Source organism: Tribolium castaneum, chromosome 6, assembly GCF_031307605.1.
Source record: "Tribolium castaneum strain GA2 chromosome 6, icTriCast1.1, whole genome shotgun sequence".
Classification (NCBI taxonomy): domain Eukaryota; kingdom Metazoa; phylum Arthropoda; class Insecta; order Coleoptera; family Tenebrionidae; genus Tribolium; species Tribolium castaneum.
Genome location: NC_087399.1, coordinates 321,116 through 340,881, shown reverse-complemented (window position 1 = coordinate 340,881; position 19,766 = coordinate 321,116). Strand labels below are relative to the sequence as shown.

Genomic DNA, 19,766 nt, shown 5'->3' with positions numbered 1-19,766 from the left:
AATGGTTGAGTGTGGTCCTGAATTATAAACTTCAAAGACTGACAAGTGCGAGAGAAATTCCAGTTGGGCTGAAATCAAAATTACCACAAGGGAGAGAAAAGAAATGGTTTTTCTCATTGTGGAATATTTGTCGCTTTTTAGGGGATGTAATCCTATGATATCTATTAATTTTAAAGCGCTCTCCATACTGCCACCAACTACGTTTACAACTGCTTTCAGGCTTTTAAAGAAAAGAAAGTTTCTATAAGTAAAGTTTAATTATTTAATCGTAGTTCAATTCGTTGAAATATTATAAATTATTCCAATGAATAAATAATACGGAAACAAGCTTTCCAATTAACTGTTTGAAGGATTTTTAACTTTTAACACATACGTGTCTCTAAACTAAATTAACAACCGGTATTTTTACTCAGTTTAATCTCAATTTGTAATTTAGTCTAATACCTCGTTAATAAACGCTAAAAACGAATAAGCATTCCGTAGAATCTGTAAAATTAAATATTATTTTAAATTTTTAAAATTTTTCAAACTTGCTATTATAAAAGTTCGCAAATTCATGTCGGCAAACTTTCCAATGGTCAATTTTGGTGACTCTTGTGCCCTGTTCATTACAATAAGTCTTGCAGTTGTATTTCTGTAAACCTCATCATCAAGCCAGTCGGTGTAAAAAATTTCGTTTGAAATATCTTCTGACTAGAAATAACATAATCGTGATGTAATGGTTTCAAATAAAATACTACCAATTCTGAGATTAATTCTCCGATCAAACAGAACGTGAATGATTGGGCAGTGTATCCCACAAGACCGACAAAATAAGTCGAAAACGATTTCATGTCTCGAGTCCTAAAATAAATTTTTTTACTTTACTTTTGGCCAAGTCCTGTTAACAACCCTTGTGTTGAAATCATGAATAAGTTGAAGCAGATGCCAAGAAGGCCCGAAAAGAATTGTGTTAGAAATATCACTGAAAACACCTCGTTCACTTTACTAATATATTGTAGTAAAAAATCGTGATGTTTCACAGCTTCGATAAACTGGGCACAATTTTCTCTCTTAAAAGCAATTTTGATCATTTTAAACTCTGTATAAATGTACAGAGCGAAGTAAAAGAATATGCTGTCGTATGCTGTTACTGATATTGCAATCACACCAATTGCCAGGAAATCCAGCACTGCATAAAACTCAAACTGGGGTGATTCAAGTCCATACAACCCTCCATAACACAAAAAAATAGGTTTTCCGGGTTCGAAAATTAAGATGAGGAGTGCAAGTTGTAGAAAAGCCCCAGTTATAATAACCGCATAAACGTAAAAAAATAAATCGACGTATTTGTGTAACTTGGTTAATTTCTGCTTGTGGCAATCACCAAATTTATCCAATTTCCAAAAATGATTGCCTTTTGTAAACAAGTCAATTAATTCTTTTTTGTAAATTATCAATGCAAACATCTTCAACAATGCTTGAAGGTTCGGAACAGTGGATTGGGGTGCAGTGTCATACACTTGAGACTCATTATGATGCAAAAAAAACTCTATTAGGGCTGACAGCAACACTGCCAGTACGATGAGAAAAGAAATAACTTTTTTAATTGTTGAATATTTATCACTTTGGCGAGGATCTAAGCCTATGATGTGTAGCAATTTTAAAGGGTTTTCCATTCTGGCACCAACTTATTTTACAATTGGTTAGAAGCTTTTGAAGAAAAGAAAGTTTCTAACTATAATCGTAGTTTAGAAATAAATTGTTCTAATACATAAATGATACGAGAAAAAGCTTCACACTGAACTGTTTGAAGAATTTTTAAGTTTTTAACTACTAGACCTTATAAAAATGGCCACTAATTGAAGGACTAATTGTGCGAGTTATATAAAAGAATAAATAAGGGAGAAGAAAGAAAAAAAATATGAATTATCAAACAACTTTATTGTGTTTTATAGAAAGTTACAGTTAAATTAATAAGTAATTTTTTTACTATTTATAATAATTAATACGTAATAATGACCACGTCTGCGTGAATTAATTGATTCGGTTCAATATATTATTGACGAAAGCAAGAAAGGAAAACACACTCCTCATCAACTGAAACTTTAATTAGTATATTTTAGTTTAAATTCCTCACACTTACAAGAATGAAACTGCGCAAATTCAAATCCAAAAATTTCCCAATTGAGATTTTAGCCGGCCTTTGTGCCCGATTCATTACAATAAGCCTTGCTGTCTTGTTTTTGTAAACTTGATCATCGGACCAATCACTGTGAAAAATTTCATCTGAAATTTCGCTCGACTGAAAAATCAAAGTATTGCAAGGAACAAGTTCACAAATAATTTACCCAATCCGACAACATGGTACCAGTCATACAAAACGTAAACGATTGCATTGTGAATGAAAAAATGTACGGAAAGTATTTCGAAAGACGTTCCGGCTCTGTAGGCAACCTAAATTTTTTCTCAATTGTGTTTTACAAATTTTCCAATACTGACCCTTCCTTCGAAATCAAAAACAAGCCGAAACAAATCCCAAAAAGGCTGGAAAAATACTGGAGCAGAAACCACATTGAATAAATATCACCAAGTTGCTCAACGTATTGTAGCAAAAATTCGTGGTGTTTCACAGCTTTGAGGAATTGCCTCTCGTTCATTTTCCTTTCCGCGAAAGCCATTTTCAGCATTTGGAATTGTATGCAAACAGATCCGGCGTAATAGAGAAAAACCATGTCATATCCAGTGATTCCCAGAAAAATAATCGTAACTTCCACCGACTGCAAAACGATGTAAAACTCAACCCATGGTGTTTCAAGTCCTTCCGACTCGCCATAACACAGCGAAATCGGTTTTCCAGTATCAAAAATCCAATTCACAAGCGCAAACATTGCACAAGTTAGAAACAAAATCACCACGTAAACGTAGAAAAATATTTGGAAAATGGGATAGGTTGAGTGTAGATTTTTAGCCTGCAAGTCGCCGAAACGATCGAGTTTCCAAAACCGTTCTGATTTCTTGATCAAGTCGAGCATTTCGGTTTTGTAAAGTAGGAAAGTGGCCATTTTGCACATTGTCTGGTATTGTGGAATGATAGACTCAGCAGCGCGTTCACACGTTTCCAGACCCTTAAAATTTAGGAAAAACTCCAAATGACTGGAAAATGAGGCCGAAATTAAAATCGTAAAGCAGAAAATTGAGCGGAATTTTGAAAAAGTGTCGTTTTTTCGAGGGTCGAGGCCTAGAATGTTCACCAGCTTTAGAGCTTTCTCCATTTTCTTCAAGACTGAATTTAAAAGTAAGATCGAACCCATTTTTATAGTCAGTTGGAGTCTAATTGTTCCAACAATGATATATTTCTTCAAGTCTGAATTTCAAAGTAAGGTCAAACTTATTTTTATAGTCCAGTTGGAGTTTAATTTGTTCTAACGATGTAAAACTTTTTACACTGTTGGTAAAATAAATTGATAATAAGCTTGAATAATTATTTATTTAAGTGGGAAATTCAAATACATTCATACAAAATTAAAAATATGGTGTTTCTCTCCTTTTTTCCGTTTCTTCGTCGTCCAAAAGCAATTTGCAACATTTTAGACTTCTTGGTTTTTGCATGCAGTTTTTTGATTATTTTTGACATTTTTTTTGTATTTTTGTACTTTTCTTGTAATGAGGAATGATAGATTCCACTGTTCTTTCACACCTTTCAAGGCCTTTGAAATTTTGAACAAGTTCCAAATGGTTATGATAGATACACCACGTGCATTTTTAGATCTGATGATGGTTATATAAATCCGAAACAGCTGGAATCAAATTTGAATGAAATTTTAAAAGTTTAAAGAACCTGATAATCTAATTTTTTCTAAAAGAAAATTGATAGGAATTTTGAAAACCTAGGAGCCTAATAAATGTGAGAATTTTCTTTATTGTTCAGACTGGACGATGACAGGAAAGAATACTTTAAACCTATTATTACAAATTGTAAAAGTTTCTTGGTTTATTGCAACTAAACGAAATTTTGAATAATTTAGCACGTGTTTTATATTAAATTCAGAACCAAGTCAATTGCTTGTGTTGTAGATCAAATTATTGTCTCAAGTCGGTTCAAATAATTAATGATTTATCAGCTGACCCCGTTTAATTATTCACTGCTCAGTTTGCTTTAGTCACAATAATGCTAAACTCTCTTATTTTTTGCTCAATTTTCGTTTTATTGCCACATTATGGAAACACAGACAGAGGTAAATAACACCAGTTCAATTTAATTACACGAATTTAGAATATTATTGGAAGGAATACACCGATGGGTTAATCCCACCTGACGCTTTTCCTGGTGGAAAGGCCTTAAGTGGTTGTGACACCTACATTGGACAAGCATACATCCACGGACAAGGCCTTTACATTGTGCAAATTTTTCCCGGAAAAAAGCAAGTCGACGCTGCTTGGAACGGCGTAAAAAAGGCCACCAACGATATTAAAGTAATGCAAGTGTGTTAGAATGTTGTGCGATTTTGCAATTTTAGATCTTGTGTACCGAAAATCCTGAAAATTTTGAGTGGATGCCAACGTCCAGTCAGTTGTACCATTTTAATACCACGAGGGTACAACCAGTACCAGGAGGGTACGATTTTGTGAACAACGATGGGCTTTTCCATGTTGGTAGATTGGCGTATCAAGGAGTCGTAAAAATTGGGGGCATTTGGTCGTCACAAATTGAAAAGGCCGATTTTTATTTTGGGCATGACAATGCCCTCAAGAAAGCCACTTTGTACGAAGCGCTAGTCTATCGCAAAGTGGTTTATGATATCGATGTTCGGACAAATTAGGACACAAAAATACTGCTAGTTTTTGTCATTTCTTGTTTGTAAATAAAATGGGTAAACCCCTACGATTAAACCTGACCTTACATTAATAAAGAGTAGATAATTGTCGCTTCATTTAATCATTTTGTTGCAAACACAGCTATGAAATACCCACTCTTGGTTTCCTTCTTCTTGTTACTGCTACGTTTGATTTCAGTTCATTGTGACATAGGTGAGCCAACTCTCCTATAGATTGTTGTTTCTAAGTCATAGGTTTAGGTTACTATTGGAGGGACTTTTCAAACTCAAAAATCCCCAAAGATGCCTTCCCTGCTGGGAAAGACCTGAACGGGAAAAACACCTACATTGGACAAACCCTTTTACACACTTTTGGCTTTTTCGTAATGCACATTATTCCATTTAGTAAACAAAATACTGTTGGTTTTTACAGTGTGGTAAAACCAAGCCCAGTCCAAAAGGTGGGGTTACAAGCACTGTTACATGATAATTGATTTATTTCAGATTTTATGTTCAAAAAATCACGACAAATTTTCGTGGTATCCGACAAGTGCCAAAACTTTTCACTTGGACACTACAGAAAAACATGCAGTGATAGGGGGTTACGATCATGTTGATGCTTCTAGAGGGATGTTACATGTAGGTCGTGTGATGTTTGATGGAAGTATAAAAATTGGGAGTGTTAAAGGATACGCATTGCAAAATGCGGAACTTTTATTCAGTTCAAATAACGTTATAAAAACAGCCTCATCTTACGAAGTGTTGCTGTTTGACAACAGTGGTATTGCCAATGATAGGAAAAATGTAACCAACTATTGTACCGATTAAATAAAATGTTTAAAACAAGAAAAAAAATTATCGCGTTAATTGACCCCGTCACCTTTGGTAAATCCAAATGATTTTCTCTTTAGTCTCGTTAAAACCGTTCAGTGATGATCAACTCGTGGCGTCTTGTTGTTGTATTTTTCATTCAAGCAAATGCGTTTGATGAAAAAGGTGAATCTACAATTTTGGGACAGTTGGTAGCACTTGATTTTAGGCTACTACTGGAAGGAATACACCGGTGTTATTCCTCCAGACGCCCTTCCAGGCGGCAAAGACTCAAACGATGAGGACCTATTTATCGGACAAGCTTACATCCACAACCATGGTCTTTACGTTGTGCAAATTTGTCCCGGAACAATGACCGTCAATGCTGGTTGGTGGGGTGTCAAGAAAGCAACAAACGATATTAAAATTTTGTGTGCCAAAAAACCGGAAAATTTTGAATGGGTGCCGTCGTCCCAAACAACGTTTCATAAAGACATGGTCAACAAAACCCCAGTGCCTGGAGGTTACGATTTTATCAACAACGATGGAACTATGCACATTGGGCGTATAAGGTACCAGGAGTTTGTGAAAGTTGGAGGGATCTGGTCGGCGAAAAAAGACAACTCTTGGCTGTACTTCGATTACAACAATGTTTTAAAACGAATTTCGATGTACGAAGCTTTGGTTTATAACGAGTCAAAATAAATACTTGATGTGTTGTTTTTTGCAATTAAATTGGTCACGCAAGCACAAGATTTGCTCAGTTTGAACAAAACCATGGGCAAAGTCAAGTTTACGGAACCTTTGGAGTTTCTAAACGTTGTGGGTTTGAACCCGGAGAACTGCTCAAACTTTTCGCTGTTTCGGAGAGTCATTTCGTTGGGTTTTTTCCTGGTTGTGATCACCCTTGGATTATTGGAACTGTTGCTACATTTTGAAGGCCTTGAGACCTGTTCTCGGGCCTCTGAGGCAATGATCGTCCAATATCAACTGTTCATAAAGATTGCTGTTTTGCTCAAACACCGAAAAAATCTGGTGGTTTTGATGCAAAAGACTCGCAAGTTTTGGCCGCTTGATAAGTTCGGACAAGACGCAAAAATCGAACGTCCACATAAATTACTGAAAGCGTTTTTCTTCGCCTACAAGTTGATAATGATTCTAATGGCCTTGCAGTACATTTTACGTAAATTTGTCTCGAAAAATGGCAAGCCTTTGGCTATAGCGTTTGGGGAAAGTAAGGGGTTGTCCCCGAAAGTTGATCATTTGTATTTTGTGCTTCACTCAACTTCGACGTTTGTGGTTTTGCACGCTGTTACTGGTTTTGACAGACTTTTCTTTTTTCTAATTGGGCACGTCTTGACTGAACTGAAACTGGTAAAAAAATCGTACAGATTGACACAAAACCGCAGGGAAAAATTTCTGGAAACTGTACAACACCATGCCTTTGCGTTAGAGTGAGTCAATGGAAAACAACTCTAAAACTTTATTTTAGAAATTTCCAGATTTGTAAGAAAATTAAACCGAATTTATTCCCAAGTACTGCTGAATCAGCATTTGAGTTGTCTTTTTGGCATCTGTTTTGGGCTATTTTTGGTTTCAAAAGATGGGTATAAATTTTAGAAAATTGAAAAATCCGGTCTAAAATAATTTTTAGGATACCACCTGACTTGGGACATGTTACTAAATACGTGCCCTATGTAATTTCATTCATAACACAAACTTTCACGTTTTGTTTTATCGGTTCTTTGTTAATCACCTGGGTAAGTTTAAACAAAAAAAAATCCAATAAATATTTTTCCAAAGTCTTTGCAAGTCCCTGATGCAATTTTCTACAATGATTGGGGCAAAAATCAAGCTTATAAATACAAGACAGATAAGATTATTGCAATGATTCGGGGCCAAAGAGCTGCGAAATTAACACTTGGAGGTTTTGGGGATTTGGATTTGGAAAGTTTTAATTTGGTAAGACTAAAGGACTCGATTGAATTAATGCCAGGCGTGTTCCAGGTTGTCAAAAACGCATTTTCCTTTTTCACGTTTGTCAACGCTATGAATCAGAAATAAGCACAATTTTTAATTCTGTAGTGTTTCAGATTAAATAAAACACGTATCTACTTGACTAGCTTTATTTCTTCTAATAACAACAGTTTTCTCATTTAAACACTTGTGACTGCCTTTTTGTTCATCATTGCATTCACGAAAGTGAAAAACGAAAGGGCATTTTTCAGGACCTGAAATAAACAGTTTACAAAACTGTTTCTTTTTGTTATGTGCTAACCATTCGAAAACTGTCTAAATCCAAGTTAGCAAAACCTCCAAGTGTTAACCTTGCTGCCCTTTGCCCTCGTTTCATCGAAATAATTTTTGCCAACTTGTTTTCATAAGTAGTTTTCTTTGCCCAGTCGTGGTAGAAAATTTCGTTTGGTATTTCTAAAGACTGTTAAAAATCATGACAAAATTTGCTAAACTAATAAAATACCCAGCTGAGTAGAAGATTTCCAGCAAAACAGAACGTGAAAGTTTGAAAAATGAATGTTACGATGTAGGGCAAGTATTTGCTGGCACGATCTAAATCTGGTGGTACTCTAAAAGAAAATGTTTTTCCCCCAAATTTCTGAAATATTTACCCATCTTTGGTCATAAGAAATACTCCGAAACAAATCCCGAAAAGACACGTTAAATGTTGGACTAGGAGCATCGTGCAGTAAACAATATTAAATTGTTCAATAAAACTTAAAATAATTTCTTGAAATGAATTAAAATTTTGTTTGATGGTCTTACTCTAACACAAATCTGTGGTGCCTGACGGCAAACTTGAATCGTTTCTCTTCGCTCCAATTTGTTTCAATTGGTGAATCCCCGAAAGCAACTTTAACCATTTTCAATTCTGTCAAAACGTGTCCAATAAAATAAAAAAATAGGCCATCGAAACCGTTGACTAAATTAATCGTAACCAACGTAATCATCGCATGCAAAACCAAATACAAGTGGTCATAAAGTGGCTCCAATCCCTTAGTCTCCCCAAAACTTATCGCAATCGGTTTAGGGATTTTAAAAATAATTTTCACTGCAAGAAATTGCAAACACGTAAACGTGAGCATCACTTTATACAAAAGGAAAAAACTCTTCAAATATTTATGCGTTTTGCCAAAACTGTTCCCATATCGTGCCCCAAATTGACCCAAATCCCAAAACCTCTGACTACCGTTCAAAAGCCGGGCGATTTGTTTTTTGTACTTTGCCAGAACGAAAATTTTACAAACCAACTACAAATCACAAATAGAAAAAACAGTGTTAATCGAACGTTTTACTTGACATTGTGGGATCAAAGTGTCTGAAGCACGTGCGTAAGTTTCCAAACCTTGAGAATTGACAATGAGTTCCAACACCCCTGAAAAAATCACAGCGAAATAGACAGCGATCGAAAACGCTAGACGAAATTTGGAAAATTTGTCGGCTTTAAAAGGGTGCATTCCTATCACGTTTAGAAAGAAAAGGGGGTCGGAAAATTCGACTTTATCCATGACTTGGGTTAGCTGAACTAGGCCAGGTTGGATGAGCAATTTTTAAAATGACGAGTCTTTAACTAATCTATTATTAAAAAGCTGGGTAATTTGAGTCTTTATTGCTAATTGGGGCGCTTTTTACTCTCTTTTGTACATTTTGTCCATAAACATGAAAAAGTTTACTGCATTTTTTATCACAACATTGAAACTTTCAATATCGAGCATTGCAAATCCTCCAAGTGAGACCCCAGCTGCCTTTTGCCCCCTTTGTATCGCTATAATTTTATTTAATCCGTTTTTCAATGAATACTTGTTCCAATAATTATCGTAAAAAATTTCGTCTGGAATTTTCAACGACCAGTGCATTATTTGGTCCCCGGCGAAACAATACGTCCAAACTTGAAGAATAAACGTAAAAATATAAGTCGACCATTTGCTAAAATGATCGACATTTGGTGGTATCCTGAAATTTAAATCAGCCATGTATTTATTTTGGTATTTTTTCCACAAACCCGTCCTTGGTCATTAAAAAAATCCCAAAACAAATACCAAACAAGGAGCACAGATGTTGGTTCAAAAGCATGACCGAATAGACTTTGTTAATTTTGTCCAAAAGCCTTAAGAAATTAATAAAAAAAATCTCGTGTTATTTATTACGTACTCAAGAACGTGAATGTGATGCTTGACTGAACATTTGAACCTCTCCTCATAACCCCAGTTCCTCCCGATTTCCTTACAACTAAAGGAAATTGTCAACATTTTCAATTCGGTAACGGCATGTCCCAACAAATAAAAGAAGAAACAGTCAAAACCTGCCACAACAAAACACCCAACATAGAGATAAATCACTTGCAAAGTAAAGACGAAATTATCGTAAATTTGGCTTCGTGACTCCTTTTCTCCGTAATAAACCATGACAGATTTGAACTGATCGTCGAAAAATGCAGTAACTGCAAATTGAGTGCACAAAAGAGCCAAATTTCCAGTATAGAGTAGGAAAAATCTGCGTAAGAATTTGTGCAGAAACTGGAAATTGTGTCCAGTTCCGAATTCGTCCAAAGGCCATAGATTGTCACAAAGTCGGATTATTTGAGCTAGTTCTGTCTTGTAGACCACGAAAACTGCAATTTTCCACGCTAGTCCATACTGGGTGAAGAACGATTCAGTGGCCCGTATCACCGTTTCCAGGTCTTTGTAATTAAAGAACAGTTCAGCCATTGACAGAACAACAGTCGAGGTGTAAACTAGTATTGAAAATATTTTCCGGATTCGGGCAAAAGTGCCCGAATCGTGCGGACTCATCCCGACAATATGCAGCAAAAAAAGGGGTTCAGTCAGACGTACTTTTTCCATAACTCGTTGGCTGCAACTGGTCGATTCTAGCCCAAGTGAATAAAAAATTAAAAGCAATTTTTTGTAATGATAACTCGGTTAATGGCCCAATTTGCTATAAAAGGAAGAGTCGGGACTGGGGGTTACATTATGGATAAAGTCAAGCTAGCGCAGCCTCTGGCCCACCTCAACATAATCGGTCTAGACCCGTTGAAAAATGACCGATTTTCCAAAATTCGGACCGTTATCACGGTTGCGGTTTTCGCCCTGTGTAACGTTTTCTCCTTCTCGGAGTTATTTCTTCACTACAACAACCCGCACGTGATTGTGCGAAGCTCAGAAGTTGTGTTTCCGTTTTTCCAAGTGATTTTTAACGTTCCGTGTTGGATTTATCTGACTGCGATTTTTAGAACGATTGGAAGATTGCAATTATGCTAGTATACAAAAAAAATCTAGCACAACTGATTCAAAACACCTCCAGGTTTTGGCAAATCGATGCGTTTGGCAAAAATTACCAATACAGTATGGGCATAAAACACAAATATGTGCGAATATTTTATTTGGTGTACCGATTAATGCTGATGTTTAGTTGTTCGCAATATATTTTGCTGACGATTGGGAGCGACAGACCGATGATTTTGAGTTTTGGGGAAACTGGAGGTCTTGGTTCGGGAGCTTTGTTGTTTTATTTGATATTTCATATTGTTTATCTTTTAATTATTTTTAACGTAATTAATGGTTTTGACGGTTTGTTCTTCTTTCTTGTGGCTCATGTTTTATCGGAGCTGCAGATGGTCAAAGTTGCGTTCAGTAGCTCGAAAGTGATCACGTTTTGGAATCACAAAAGGAGGTTCAAGTCGGCCATTCAACACCATAGATTTGTGTTAGAGTACGTAAAAGTTTAACTGTAGGTAGTTTGCCCTTAATTGATAAATTTCCAGTTACATCAATCGGCTTAACTCAATTTATTCGATATTGCTACTGAACCAGCACATTTCGTGCCTGTTTGGGATTTGTTTCGGTTTATATCTTTTCATATCAGACGGGTAAACCAAGCTTTGTTATTTTCACTTCACCTCAACTTGTAAATATTTAGTTTTCCGCCAGACTACGAACACATTTCGAAATATGTTCCCTATGTTATTTATTACATTACCCAAGTTTGGGTCTTTTGTTTCGCAGGCCAGTTAATAATTGATTGGGTAATTAATTCACCAAACAATTCAAACAAAACTTTATTAAATCTCTCGGCAGAGTGTTAACATTTCCGATGAAATATTTTATCACGACTGGACTTTAAACAGAACCTACGAAAATAAAACCGATAAATTGATTATTATCCAAAGGGCACAACATGCTGCGAGATTATCTTTAGCAGGATACGGAAATCTAGATCTACAAAGCTTCAATTTGGTACTAATTTTTCTCAATTTCTTATTACGAAAATGTTGTTTTAGGTTTTGAAAAATGGGCTGTCGTTTTTCACGTTTGTGAATGCTGTTATTCACAAGTAGATAAGAATTTCAGCATGTACCGAAAATTAAAGCATACTTCACGTAATTAGGGACTTTAGAATGAATAAATAAATAAATATTTCTTGTCAATTGTTGTCGTTTTATTTTTCATATTCCTTTCTTTTCATTAGGCCATGTGTCCATTATTGACCTTTAAATGTTATAAAAGTTGAATGAATTATAAATGGAACACCCTAATTAAATAATTACTCAAAGGATATGTAACTTTAAACATAACAAAAATTTGTTACTATTGTTTCAGTAGTCGAAAATTGAAATCTTCAGCTAATAATAACTTCGCTGTTATCTTTACTCCTTACTAATTAATAATAATAAATTTTTAAAATGCGTGTCTTCGTCAAAAAAAATCAAATTATTCCAAAAACCAAGCAGAATCCATTAAAATTAAAATTAAAATCATCAGTGTTAAAAGTTACGCCCAAAAAAATATAAGTTTGTATTGTAGCTCATTTTTGGAACAGAACTGTTTTTTTTTTTTAGAAATAAATTACTATTTACAATCAGGTGTTTCCCCGAACATTTACCCAATATTAAAAAATAAATTGTTATTACAAACTCCTCTTTTTAAGCAAAAACTAAACAAATTGTTCGCCATTTATTCGCACCTAAGACGAAATCTCGTCTGTGAGAAAGACCAGCCCTATAACTGGTTTGACTGTTGTCTCATTTGTCCTACGAAGTAATTTGACCAATAAAAGTGTAGAAATTACCTGCTACTTGTTTATCTGGTACACAAAAAATTGCAAGACGATTGAAGCGGCTGTTATTGGGTATGGGAGGGAGATTGCACTCCCAACTGTAAAACAGGCCAATCACAAGCATTTAAAAAGGCGACAAAAACTGGTGTTTGATTATTTTGTAAATGTCGGCCAAACCACCTGGAATTTCGCCGTTTTCTAAGAAAATTTCAAGTTTTCTATTACACTTGAGTTCAAAAATTGTGGATAAATTGTGGATCGATTTGTTTTTATTAAAAATTAATTCTCGCAATTAGTTCGTCTCCAAACTCAGACATTACACACGTTTTCAGCGCAAATAACCGAATTGTTTCGCAAGATCTTCTCACAAAACTCAAAAATGTAGCAAATTAGGTCACAAATTTTGCTGAAATTAACTTTTGAAGTAAAATTTCTTTTTAGTTATTACTTTTAAATCAGGCATTTAAGAATTTATGTTTTTAGAAAAAAAAATTAACAATCTTTGAGATGTAAAAACAAAATAAAGGTTTTTCATTTTCCTTTTTCAAATTATTCAACTCCTAACAAATCTCTAATTTTTTTCGCATTTAAACTTTGAACTTTCCTCTTGTATGCCAAATAAATTAAAAACAAAAAAAAGGTCAATAATGAACTTTTCCAACTTGCAGGAGGTTGCATTAGTAAAAAAAATAATGACCATAAATAATATAATACCAATGAGTTTTGTATTTAAAATTTAGTATACACCTGTACCTACCCACCAAAAATCGATTAAAAATGACTCAATTTTCTCAGAAAAGATTAAACTAATGACAATTTTAAAATTTAATTAATAACTCATAGTTAAAAATCGTGATTGGGGATCAATTTGTGAAATTGATCGTCTGATTAAATCCCGAAGCGATTATCCGACCCATTTTCCCGAAATCGTTATTCCAGCACATGCGCTCATTTCCGCAATTTCCTCTCACAGCCGCGGCGAAAATGCTGCTAAAACTCGTCGAAAATGTGTAAGAAAAACCGCAGTTTCCGCGCCTGAATCATCCGCCACAAACTTGCAACACAAATTCGGTTTTAATTGTTTCTTTTAGTTCGCGGATTTTCTCAACTCTAACAGGTAAGCGCAAGTGTTGCTTTCACTTGTTGATTGAATTCAGCCATGGTGTTATAATTAACTTTAGATGCCGGAAAGCTTGCTTTTACCCGCGAGTTACATCGTGATGGCGGAAGCCGAACCCGACCTAAGCACTTTTGAGAACAAGACCGGATTGGCCGAAGACATGAAGTTTCTGGCCTCCATGCCGGAGCTCTGCGACGTCACCTTCCTGGTGGGCGACACCAGGGAGCCGGTGTGCGCTGTGAAGGCGGTTTTGGCAGCGAGGTCCAGAGTCTTCCACAAAATGCTCTACCAGGTGAGCAGTATATAATAAAAAGCAAATTTTGATTTTTTTCTAGGCCCCTAGCCCCCAGCGCAAGAAGGAGCCTCCACCACGTGAAAACAAACTCCGGTTGTTCCTCAAACGCTCGTCGGAGCCTCTCCTCAACCTCCAGAACGCTTCCCAGCAGGTAAAAGCGCACACTTTGTGCAAATTTAAGTTGCAAAATTAGATCAATCGGGGGAAAAAATTTTAATATCGTGGTTTGTACATAGAGAGGGTTCACCCAGCAGCTGGCCCCTATCCAAGAGGTAATCCACAGACACGTCCTCTTCCATAACTTTCCGTCTGTCTGTCTGAATGCCTGATTTTCAAGCACCTAACCGATAGTTTAACACCCTAGTGGTAGATTTTTAATAATTGGCATGGTTTTATCGAGTATTACTAATCAATTGGTTGCATGGTTTAGAGGGTAGACCATAAAAACACCACGATCAAGCGAATTTTTATTCAAACTGTTCATTTGCATGTTGTGATCAATTTTTTCAAAAATTTAGCCGCCATCTCAACAGCACCAGACTCTTATTATCGAAGAGTTCGAGCCGGATGTTTTCAGACAGTTGATTGAGTATATCCATACTGGATGTGTGACTCTTCAACCTCGCACATTATTGGGTGAGTTGCCTGGTGGTGGCAAAAATTTTCACTAAAACTGAACCACACAGGTGTGATGAATGCGGCCGATTATTATGGTCTAGACGAACTACGAAGAGCTTGTGCAGGTTGGTAATTAAAAAACATATTTTTTTAAATAATATTATAATGTAGGTTTCGTCCAATGCTGCATAAACGTGGACACAGTGTGTGCCCTTTTGGCCTCAGCCGAGCGCTACATCCAGTACAAATGCACCAAGTCTTTGGTCCAGAAAGTATGTTATTTTTTTTGGAATGTTGTAATTTTCTCGGTCAGGTTCTAGAGTTTGTGGACGAACACGGCAACGAGGTCCTCAATTTGGGTTCCTTTACTCTTCTACCCCAACACGTTGTCAGACTGATTTTGGCTAGAGATGAGCTACACGCTGACGAATTTACAAAGTTTCAAGCGGCACTTATGTGGGGTACTTTACTGTGGTAGTGTGTTAATCGTCAATTGATTTTTGTGAAATAACAGGTAAAAAATATTGTGATAACAACCCCAGCACCAGCCTGAAGGACGTGATAGGTAACTTCTTAGAGTACATTCAGTTCCATAAGATACCGGCAAATGTCCTAATGAGGGAGATTCACCCCTTAGGCTTGGTGCCCTACAACATTATAATGAATGCGCTAGCATATCAGGTGCAGTACCCAAAATTTAGGTTTTTGTGCGGCATATGCAGCTTTATCGGATTATTTACTTATTTCGTTTCACTTGTTGCATTGGTGGGATCTAATTATTTGCACCATTTGCCAATTTGCACAGTACGTATTTACTACCCCAGATTTACCAGACCCTTCTCCCGGTTTATTTTAGTTTGTGTTAATCTTTTTTTTTAATGTGGCCTTAAATACAGGTACGTAACGTGAATCACGGCAATTTTTTTTCAAGTTTCTTCCGTTTCTTTAAGAGTGAGCTAAACCGAAACAATGGTATTCCATTCCCCGATTTTGTAGGAGAAAATTAAATACACCATTGTGTAATAACCTGCGTCAAAATCTCTCGAAACTACAGTTTTTGATTTTTTGCTTGTACGAGCAATTTTCTCGAAAACTATTAGTCAGAGAACAATAATCTTTTTTGAAAAAGATAGATAATTTAAAGAGCTTTCCAACGATAGTACACTTCATGGGGTTTTCTCTAATAGTTCCGGAGCTATTGCTCGAGAAATGTTCCGGGTACCCAAAACCGACAAAAACTGCGACGAAAATTGAAAAAATGAAACATCAAAAAATCGAACATTTGGACTTTTTGTGGACTTTTAACCACTTTTGTGGGTTGTTAAGACATGTAGAAGTCCATAAAAATTTGCTGGAGTTAGTTTAAAAAAAATTTTTTTTTCACCTCTTTGAAGGTAAGTGTATTACTCGGCAAAAATTTGAGCAAAAAATTAAACATTTTAAATTGCGTGAAAAATTAGTATAATAGAGAAAAAAGCCGCTGAATCCAATGGAACAAACCGCATTGCTCTACGACTTTTAGTTTTTGAGTTATGATTTTTTTTGTTGAATAAAATTTTCCACTATAAAATGGCTACCCTAATTTTTAGAAAAACTAAAAATGCCATGAGAATTTACTCAAAAATTTAGATTTCTGTAGTTTTACAATCGTCTTTCTAACAGTCGCCCACCAAAACAATGTTCATGAGATTTACCGACGAATTTTTCAGTTTAGCCCGCTCTTAGGTCAGGACCGGATTTCATATTTTTTCCGGTCCTGCTTTACGTCAGATAATTATCTTGGAATTACGTTAACACCGTTGATTCAGTTAATTTTTGTTGATTTTTTTTGCGCGTCCAAAATTGTTTTGCTTTGTTGTTTGACTCCCGGTGCATGGCAGCGCTTGCTTTCCCTGTGCCAGCCCCCCAAAATGGTCAAGCACTATGTGTTGCAGGCAGACCCGGCAAGTGTCGACCCCGGAAAACTGTCACCCAACCGAGTAAGACGGCAGGCGCAAGGCCGTTCCATGTCGGTGCAGAGCTCCCTGGACCCCTACGGCTCCAACACCACGTTGAGCAGCAGCGGCTCCAGCGAGCTGGCGTCTTCAGACGGCAAGCATTCCTCCAACTAACATACGGCCACTGTCGCGCCACAACCTCCACCTCCACCGCCCCTGACTCCCTCCCCCCATCACTACCCCCATCCGCCCACGGTGACGGTGTCGTCGTCGTCGCCCTCCTCCACCCCCCAGTCCTCCCCCGCGCACACCTTCACCTTCACCATCGTGCTCAAGAAGGTCACCCCCAAGGAGTGAGCCGGGCCTCCGGGTTTAGCAATATTTTCATGCAGATCAACGTTCATTTAATCTTGTGATATTTCGTCGATTTTTGATGACAATCCTTGACGCACACACTGCATGACGATATTTGTTGTTGAATTTATCCATATCAATAATGTTTGTTGGTTATTTTCGAGTAACGTCTTACCTCTCATACCTTTGGTCAAAAATTTATACCACCTGAAATATATACCTAGATATCCTAGTGTTGAGGCGCAACAGTGGCTTGAATTCTGTCGTTTTTTATTTACGATTATTTATAAGGAGCTTATATGTGTCCAAAAAGGTGTTGTATTGTAATATTTACCGGAGCAATTCGTTGGTAATTTTCAGTGAAACAAAATAATAAATTCGCCAATTGAAAAGCAATGTAACTTTCGTGCAATATTTGTTTATATATTTATGGTGGTTCCAGTTTGTAAGTATTATTAAAATGGATTTCGTGTGCTTCATTTCATTTGATTCACTTTGTGGGTAGTTTATAACACTTGCTTGAGTCAAATATCACTCTTTTTTTTTCCATTCATAGACTATCAACACTTGATTTGTATATTTTACGAAATTAAAGAACTTTGTTTAATCGTTCTTAGATGTTGGTTATAAACTGGATGTTGTTAATAATAGAAGATAAATAAAAAAATGTAATGCATGTTAAATAATACGAGTAAAACAGATTGGAAAGGTATCTTTCAAATCGTTAAAATGTTTTGACCAAATAATCAACTGTATATGTGGGCTAAGATGTTATAAATATATTTATTTACTTAAAATTTGTCTTATTCTCATAACTTTCATAAGATAGCTCGTTCTTATCAATTTACCGCATTCGCAAAAATTGGAAAAATCAAAAAATATTGCCAGTGAGTTAATTTTTTTTTCATTTTTATGTAGGTAAGTGTTTTAACTGTTAAAATTTTAAACAAAAAGAAATCAAAACTTTAAATTTAAATGCAAAGACTGCATTTGTGGGTTATTTATTTTTTGTGAATATATTTTTTTAATTAATATCAAAGTAGGCTACCGATTAAGTTTTTGTACTTTTTGTCAAAATGACAAAGTTTTCAATCTCGCAAGACTACAACCCCAGTTTACAAAAATACAAACTGGTTTTTCTGGGCGAACAAAGCGTTGGAAAAACTTCGATTATAACGAAATTCATGTACGACAGCTTCGACACCGCTTATCAGGCAACAGTCGGTATCGATTTTCTATCAAAAACAATGTATTTAACCGACAAAACCGTGCGTTTACAACTGTGGGACACAGCCGGTCAGGAGCGCTTCCGCTCTTTAATCCCTGCCTACATAAGAGACTCTTCAGTGGCTGTGGTGGTCTTTGATGTGACCAACATTGAAACCTTCCACCAAACCACAAAATGGATTAATGACGTGCGAATGGAACGCGGAGACTCCGTTATTGTGTTTCTGGTCGGCAACAAAGTCGACTTGAAGGACTTGAGACAAGTCAGTATAGAAGAGGGCGAACAAAAAGCGAAAGAATTGAACGTCACGTTCGTAGAGACGAGCGCCAAAGTTGGTTTGAACATTAAACAGCTATTTAAGCGAATTACTGAAAGTTTGGTGGTTTGTGAGGAACCAAAGAGTGATAATAGCAGTGAACTACAGGAAGTTAGTTTGGGGAAAAATGGCTTGGTTACGATTGACAACAGTTGCGCCTGTTAATTAAGAACAACTCGTTTTGTGAAACATTTATTTACAATAATTAATTGATACAATCTTATTTATTTAATTAAAAAAATAGTAACATAAAGAAAATTAAACCCCTTTCCTCCACTTTTCCGCTGTGGTAAACTCAGTCATCGGCTTGCCACTTATCCCACAAGTGCCAATCCCCACGCGTCCGTTCACCGAATCAGGCGACGCGAAAATACTCTTATTAGTGAGTCCGCTTTTTTTGTTTTTCACGGCTTTATTCGTAAAAGCCAGCCACTTGTTTTTCTCAACTTCTCTCTCTTCCTCCAATTCTTTGAATCTCTGCTGTTTCTTCAGCTTCTTCTTTTTGAGATATTCGCGGTTATTCATCATTTTGATGCGTTTCAAGCGTTCAGCTTCAGTCAGAACTCGTTTCGCTCCTGTGAATTCTTTAATTTCCGCTAAGGTAGAAACCCCCCGATTTTTATAAGCTTCAAATGTCACATTTACCTGTCCGTCCGGATGGATAGCATCGATACGGGCTTCGTAATATTGGCCGTTATCGTTCCATTTCGCGAGACAGGTGTCGCCAATCCGCCAGATTTTCTTTGATTTGTTACGAGCAACGAACTGCTCAACGGCCAGGAGCGACTTGGTTATCTCGTCTTCTTCAGGCACCCCAATCGGTTCGGTGTACTCGGGCTGATTTGCCGCCTCATCTGCCTTATTCTTCAAATCAAGGGACAATTCAATTACTTCCTCCAAGTCCACTTTGAGCTTTTGCAGCTCTTTGTTGTCGGGGTCGCTCAGAAGCGCGGCTTCGACTTGTTGTAATTGCAGGCGGTAGTTTTGCAACTCGTCCATCGTTCAGGTTGCAAAAAACGTACAAACTTACCAAAAAACTCGCCGTTATTTAATAAAATTATTGACAAGTTCAATACGTCAATAAATCGGCGGCCATTTGCAATCTTTCACGGTTTGTAGGGATTTTGACGTTACCAAGGCGTCACAAAAACCATCTTATAAAATAAAAACTTATCGTGATTATCACAAATACGCCCTAATTCACGTTTTTGAGTCGCTTGA

The 19,766-nt window shown here is 36.5% G+C and overlaps 6 protein-coding genes across 14 annotated transcripts; 4 read left to right on the top strand and 2 right to left on the bottom strand.

Moving 5' to 3' along the window:
* Positions 1-1,904: 1,904 nt before the first annotated feature.
* On the bottom strand, positions 1,905-3,044 carry LOC107398563 (odorant receptor 98a). Its single transcript, XM_015982985.2, has 4 exons — positions 2,482-3,044; positions 2,331-2,436; positions 2,126-2,284; positions 1,905-2,079 (listed from the first exon to the last, which is right to left on the bottom strand). The coding sequence occupies exons 1-4, from the start codon at positions 3,042-3,044 to the stop codon at positions 2,017-2,019; spliced, it is 891 nt and encodes a 296-aa protein (XP_015838471.2). The 3' UTR covers positions 1,905-2,016.
* Positions 3,045-3,773: 729 nt separating this feature from the next.
* Positions 3,774-6,325, top strand: LOC103314143 (uncharacterized). 3 transcript variants are annotated; one of them, XM_015982992.2, is made up of 6 exons: positions 4,064-4,217; positions 4,256-4,455; positions 4,500-5,010; positions 5,058-5,257; positions 5,301-5,792; positions 5,836-6,325. In XM_015982992.2, the coding sequence occupies exons 5-6, from the start codon at positions 5,729-5,731 to the stop codon at positions 6,309-6,311; spliced, it is 540 nt and encodes a 179-aa protein (XP_015838478.2). In that variant the 5' UTR covers positions 4,064-4,217; positions 4,256-4,455; positions 4,500-5,010; positions 5,058-5,257; positions 5,301-5,728; the 3' UTR covers positions 6,312-6,325. The 3 variants fall into 3 exon arrangements, with proteins under 3 accessions (XP_008197464.1, XP_064213282.1, XP_015838478.2); XM_008199242.3 differs by lacking the exons at positions 5,058-5,257; positions 5,301-5,792; positions 5,836-6,325 and having other exon boundaries at positions 3,774-4,217; positions 4,270-4,455; positions 4,500-4,913; XM_064357212.1 differs by lacking the exons at positions 5,058-5,257; positions 5,301-5,792; positions 5,836-6,325 and having other exon boundaries at positions 4,034-4,217; positions 4,500-4,913.
* Positions 6,326-6,383: 58 nt separating this feature from the next.
* Positions 6,384-13,481, top strand: LOC107398561 (uncharacterized). The gene is made up of 10 exons (XM_015982983.2): positions 6,384-7,060; positions 7,109-7,213; positions 7,261-7,366; positions 7,410-7,667; positions 10,520-10,807; positions 10,855-11,333; positions 11,386-11,490; positions 11,541-11,646; positions 11,699-11,857; positions 11,902-13,481. The coding sequence occupies exons 1-10, from the start codon at positions 6,384-6,386 to the stop codon at positions 11,956-11,958; spliced, it is 2,340 nt and encodes a 779-aa protein (XP_015838469.2). The 3' UTR covers positions 11,959-13,481.
* A 152-nt stretch (positions 13,482-13,633) lies between these two features.
* Positions 13,634-17,798, top strand: gprs. 7 transcript variants are annotated; one of them, XM_015983052.2, is made up of 10 exons: positions 13,634-13,794; positions 13,859-14,089; positions 14,133-14,243; positions 14,329-14,364; positions 14,611-14,728; positions 14,779-14,835; positions 14,882-14,982; positions 15,024-15,171; positions 15,225-15,391; positions 16,649-17,798. In XM_015983052.2, the coding sequence occupies exons 2-10, from the start codon at positions 13,859-13,861 to the stop codon at positions 16,691-16,693; spliced, it is 1,014 nt and encodes a 337-aa protein (XP_015838538.1). In that variant the 5' UTR covers positions 13,634-13,794; the 3' UTR covers positions 16,694-17,798. The 7 variants fall into 7 exon arrangements, with proteins under 7 accessions (XP_015838538.1, XP_008197471.1, XP_008197469.1 ...); XM_008199249.3 differs by having other exon boundaries at positions 16,645-17,798; XM_008199247.3 differs by having other exon boundaries at positions 15,225-15,514; positions 16,645-17,798.
* Positions 17,799-18,026: 228 nt separating this feature from the next.
* LOC663479 (ras-related protein Rab6) lies at positions 18,027-19,410 on the top strand. The gene has a single exon (XM_969521.4). The coding sequence runs from the start codon at positions 18,078-18,080 to the stop codon at positions 18,708-18,710; it is 633 nt and encodes a 210-aa protein (XP_974614.1). The 5' UTR covers positions 18,027-18,077; the 3' UTR covers positions 18,711-19,410.
* On the bottom strand, positions 18,725-19,688 carry Spf30 (Splicing factor 30). The gene has a single exon (XM_969540.4). The coding sequence runs from the start codon at positions 19,542-19,544 to the stop codon at positions 18,804-18,806; it is 741 nt and encodes a 246-aa protein (XP_974633.1). The 5' UTR covers positions 19,545-19,688; the 3' UTR covers positions 18,725-18,803.
* Between the last annotated feature and the right edge of the window lie 78 nt (positions 19,689-19,766).

Coding starts and splice junctions, on each gene's coding strand:
- LOC107398563 (XM_015982985.2), bottom strand. CDS start 3,044: ATGGCCACTTTCCTACTTTACAAAACCGAAATGCTCGACTTGATCAAG. Junction 2,437..2,481: donor TTTTTGATTTCGAAGGAAGG/GTCAGTATTGGA, acceptor GAAAAAATTTAG/GTTGCCTACAGAGCCGGAAC. Junction 2,080..2,125: donor ATTTGCGCAGTTTCATTCTT/GTAAGTGTGAGG, acceptor TTAAAGTTTCAG/TTGATGAGGAGTGTGTTTTC.
- LOC103314143 (XM_064357212.1), top strand. CDS start 4,151: ATGCTAAACTCTCTTATTTTTTGCTCAATTTTCGTTTTATTGCCACAT. Junction 4,218..4,255: donor TTATGGAAACACAGACAGAG/GTAAATAACACC, acceptor ACACGAATTTAG/AATATTATTGGAAGGAATAC. Junction 4,456..4,499: donor AGGCCACCAACGATATTAAA/GTAATGCAAGTG, acceptor TTGCAATTTTAG/ATCTTGTGTACCGAAAATCC.
- LOC107398561 (XM_015982983.2), top strand. CDS start 6,384: ATGGGCAAAGTCAAGTTTACGGAACCTTTGGAGTTTCTAAACGTTGTG. Junction 7,367..7,409: donor GTTCTTTGTTAATCACCTGG/GTAAGTTTAAAC, acceptor ATTTTTCCAAAG/TCTTTGCAAGTCCCTGATGC. Junction 10,808..10,854: donor TTGTGTTTCCGTTTTTCCAA/GTGATTTTTAAC, acceptor TGCGATTTTTAG/AACGATTGGAAGATTGCAAT.
- gprs (XM_008199247.3), top strand. CDS start 13,859: ATGCCGGAAAGCTTGCTTTTACCCGCGAGTTACATCGTGATGGCGGAA. Junction 14,090..14,132: donor TCCACAAAATGCTCTACCAG/GTGAGCAGTATA, acceptor ATTTTTTTCTAG/GCCCCTAGCCCCCAGCGCAA. Junction 14,365..14,610: donor AGCTGGCCCCTATCCAAGAG/GTAATCCACAGA, acceptor TCAAAAATTTAG/CCGCCATCTCAACAGCACCA.
- LOC663479 (XM_969521.4), top strand. CDS start 18,078: ATGACAAAGTTTTCAATCTCGCAAGACTACAACCCCAGTTTACAAAAA.
- Spf30 (XM_969540.4), bottom strand. CDS start 19,544: ATGGACGAGTTGCAAAACTACCGCCTGCAATTACAACAAGTCGAAGCC.